This window comes from Littorina saxatilis, linkage group LG9, assembly GCF_037325665.1.
Source record: "Littorina saxatilis isolate snail1 linkage group LG9, US_GU_Lsax_2.0, whole genome shotgun sequence".
In the NCBI taxonomy this organism is placed as follows: domain Eukaryota; kingdom Metazoa; phylum Mollusca; class Gastropoda; order Littorinimorpha; family Littorinidae; genus Littorina; species Littorina saxatilis.
Genome location: NC_090253.1, coordinates 15,146,076 through 15,150,292, shown reverse-complemented (window position 1 = coordinate 15,150,292; position 4,217 = coordinate 15,146,076). Strand labels below are relative to the sequence as shown.

Genomic DNA, 4,217 nt, shown 5'->3' with positions numbered 1-4,217 from the left:
ATCACCTGAAAACGACAACAACCACGACCAAAACGTAACCTTCTTTTCCTTCGCCTCCTGCGTCAGCATCAGCAATTGCTGCAACTACAACAACAGCACAGCGACAAAAACCGTGAGCAGTAACCTGAAAACTACGACAAGCACGACTGAAACGTGAACTTCTTATTCTTCTTCATCTTCTGCGTCAGCAAAAGCAATTGTATCAACAACGGCAACAGCAGCAGCAGCAACCACAGCAACGTCAATAAAATTGAACTATAACATATTAACAACACCAGCTACGACCAAAACATGAACTTTGTTTTCTTCTTCTGCGTCAACATCAGCAATTGCAGCAACAACAACAATGACAATAAAAACGACAACAACCACAACCACACATTCACGAGTTGCAGCTCCAACGTGCATTCGTGATCACGAGTGTACCTTTACGTGTTTAGCCATTTTTATTCCGACTAAGTTATTCTTCGCTTTCGGAGGCAAAACGTAAACTGAAACATTCAAATGGAGATCAAGCGTATCATAGTGTACGGTGACGAAAGCGGGGCGTCAGACTTATCCACGTACTGTAGCAGCTCAGATCCTCAAAAGCGACCACCTTCACCAGCAGAAAGCGACGATACTAAAAACTTTCAACCCTGCGCTTGCGAAAACATTTCGGAAACCAAAACTAAGCTTTGTCTACAAGGGTTTCAGATTCCAACAGGAGAAACGGAGATACCTCTCGAAGGCAACGAAACTTCCCTGCCCCCTCCTATCAGCGTCATTGTCGAGAAAGAAGGTGGACAATGTTTAGACCCCATCTTCCTTCCCGTGGCTGATGTAGAGGATGACGACAGCAACGCCTTGGTGCGCGTGCGCCGCGTGGAGACCTGTGAATGCGGGTCAGAGGTCATGGCCACGACAATAACTCCTGTTTCTTACCTTGTCAACGAGGGCAGCCTTGACCTCGCCGAGTCGCAGGTTGACGCTGTGCCTTTGACTCCGCAGTTTTACAATCAGTATGTGTTTTGGTGTGTGTGTGTGTGTGTGTGTTTTGATGTGTTTGTGTGTGTGTGTTTGTGTGTGTATGTGTGTGTGTTTATGTGTGTGTGTGTGTGTGTGTGTGTGTGTGTGTGTGTGTGTGTGTGTGTGTGTGTGTGTGTGTGTATGTTTGTGTGTGTGTGTGTGTGTGTGTATATGTGTTAGTGTATGTGTATGTGTGTGCGTGTGTGTGTGTGTGTGTGTGTGTGTGTGTGTGTGTGTGTGTGTGTGGGGGTGGGTGTGTGTTGATAATGTCGTTGATAATGATGCTCCGATAGAACACGACGGCGACGACGATGATGAGGAAGAGGAGGAAGAGGAGGAGGAGGTTACTAAACCCACTTTCGTTTCAGGTGGGCCCGCCTTCCACGAACGGAATGCTCCGACCGTGACGTCACTTCCGGAACGCGCAGAGTGATCTCTCTGCGTATGCTCCCTGCAACAGGCTCCCTTAAATCCTACTCCCTCCTAAACGCCATCGCTCGGGACAATCAGATTCCCATAGAAGATCTCGGAATCATGTACCTAAACTCTAATAAGAGCATCTTACCGGCGGGGGGAGCTCAGAACGGCGACAAGAGCAGCCTGACGTCAGTCAGACGCGTGCAGACCCTTCCAGACTTTTCTTCGTCCAGTCGCAGCTTGCTGACCAGATCGGCAGGGCGTGGGGGGAACGGAGTCGGGCCGTCTGTACTGGACTTCAGGGCCGAAACCGTTCTGGGAGCTAGCGGCTGCGAGACTTTGAACAGTAACTTTCTGTCGGTGCCAACCGGTCAGGAGACGAGGAGAACCTCGCTGAATGTGAACAGATCCCTGTCTCCTGCGAGCGACAGCTCCGGCAGAGAAGCTGGGAGGGAACGACGCGGTGTAACCGGTAATAGATCGTCTCTGTCCAAAAGATGGCAACCTTCGAGCAGGAGAGAACCCCGTTCGGCCTCGTCTGAGCGTCAGCAGCAGCAATCTCTATCGTTAAACATGGCGTCCTTGCTCTTCTCGCAGGAGATCGACATGCGAGACAAGCGCTACCGCCAGTGCCAGTTCGTCAGAACACGATTCTCAACCAGTGCAAAAGGAGCAAGGGAAGTAAGCGACGGACATCGCAGTAAAGTCAAAGTAACCAAGGGCAAAGATGGCGGCACAGGAACTGACGTCGACAAACCAGCGGAAGTGACGAACGTACAGTGTGTAGACTTGGCGGAAGTCAAGCAAATCATGTTGGAGGAGAGCGGACTGTCTTCGAGTAAAGACGAAATCAGGAATACCGCTTCAGGACGTTCTGAAGTCAGTTCTGCGTCTAGTGCCACAAGCAGCAGTGCCGCGTACCGACATTACGGGAGCTCTAAATCATGCGGCAAAATGTACCCCGGGCCTTTCCTGACGGTTGGTGTTAACGTTGCCCCTCTTAGTCCTAGCCCTATTGACACTTCGGCGGAATAATGCGTCCACTTCATTTTTGCACATGAAAAGACTCAAGACTCAAGACTCAAAATGTTACTGTCCTTTTAAAAACAAGGAACATTGCCATGCAGTGTTGGCCGGTAACAGACATAAAATACAAAAGGAAGCAAGAGCAAGGGACGGAGAAAGTTTAAGACTGACAGGACAACGAAACGTTATTATTGAAGTGCTACTTTATTATTATTATTTTTATCAAGAAAATGAACGACGAGTGCAGTTTTTTTCTTCTTTAGTCTATGTAGTTTTGACGTCCATGAGTCTGGTAAAGAAACGCTTCAGCCCTTTTAAGATAAAAGACAAAGGTCTCTCTCGTTTAAAAGATCCGGTACACTATCTGGGACTGGGTGGCCGAGTGGTAACACACTTGCGCTCGGAAGCGAGAGGTTGCGAGTTCGACCCTGGGTCAGGGCGTTAGCAATTTTCTCCCCCCTGTCCTAACCTAGGTGGTGGGTTCAAGTGCTAGTCTTTCGGATGAGACGAAAAACCGAGGTCCCTTCGTGTTAAAGATCCCACGATTGACAAAAGGGTCTTTCCTGGCAAAATTGTATAGGCATAGATAAAAAAAAATGTCCACCAAAATACCCGTGTGACTTGGAATAATAGGCCGTGAAAAGTAGGATATGCGCCGTAATGGCTGCGATCTGCTGGCCGATGTGAATGCGTGATGTATTGTGTACAAAAATTCCATCTCACACGGCATAAATAAATCCCTGCGCCTTGAATATGTGCGCGATATAAATTGCATAAAATAAAATGAAAAATAAAAAATAAAAAATCCCTGCGCTTAGAACTGTACCCACGGAATACGCGCGATATTACCCAATATTGACGGACAGTGTGATGATATCTTCTGCTATGGTCTGTTGAGACAGTGATATCAAAATCGAGACCAATAGCAGAAGATACAGCATGACTTCCCTTCTTTGTCTCTGTTAATCTAGGGAGAAAATATCCAACGATATTTCTCCGTAGGCCTAAAGTTCGGCCATGACCTAGGCAAAATAACTTGCGCAGCCGCAGAAACAAGAAAATGGAAATCTTTTATGAAATGATTGGGAGCCACGCAAATTTGACCTCTTGATTCCGACCATGAACCCGCCAGAAATGCAGATCTATCTCTGGCCGATTCATAGATTCAACCTACAAACTGCGACCTCGTCTGTGATCACATGGCCAAGCAATGCGTGAAATCTTTTATTCTAAAGCCTTATGGCTCGTTTCGACAAGCATTAAACGGATGAAATTAACCACATGCAGTTTATTCTTCAGAAAAATGCACATAAAAAATGGGTTGGGTTCGGTGATTTGTACATAAACGTCTTCCTCACGATAGATTCGCTGATTTGTCTTATGAAGCCGTCATCAACGCGAACACAATGATTGCAGAAGCAAACTCTGTACCTACACGACCGAGACACAAGACTGATTATTTCACAGCTGCAATGTGAATAGAGAACATAGACGTTTTGGGTAAGCTTACTCGCGCCAGGTCGTCGCTGACAAGCTAGGAACAGACGGAAAATTCCGAACAAAAGTAAATGACGTCAAAGTCTCTTTCGCTTTGCGTGTATCTTTGTCATGACGTCTTTTTGTGACGACAGTATACGGGACAATTTGTCGCTTCCGGTGTCATTTTAGACTGAAAAGCAACTCAAAAGAAGGAGCTAAGCCTGTGTCTTGAAACAGCTGAAACACTCTTTTGGATTGCCGTTTCAATGTTAACCAAAAAGTTAAAA

General features: G+C 46.7%; 1 protein-coding gene across 1 annotated transcript in view; it reads left to right on the top strand.

Annotated features, from left to right (window-relative positions):
• Nucleotides 1-4,217, top strand: part of LOC138975377 (uncharacterized) — a 6,360-nt gene extending 2,143 nt beyond the window's left edge. Inside the window, exons 2-3 of the mRNA XM_070348038.1 lie at nucleotides 1-1,001; nucleotides 1,377-4,217. The exon at nucleotides 1-1,001 is cut by the window's left edge and continues 212 nt beyond it. Of these exons, the coding sequence (XP_070204139.1) occupies nucleotides 505-1,001; nucleotides 1,377-2,460 (1,581 nt within the window). The 5' untranslated portion in view covers nucleotides 1-504 and the 3' untranslated portion in view covers nucleotides 2,461-4,217. The remainder of the gene's footprint in view (nucleotides 1,002-1,376) is intronic.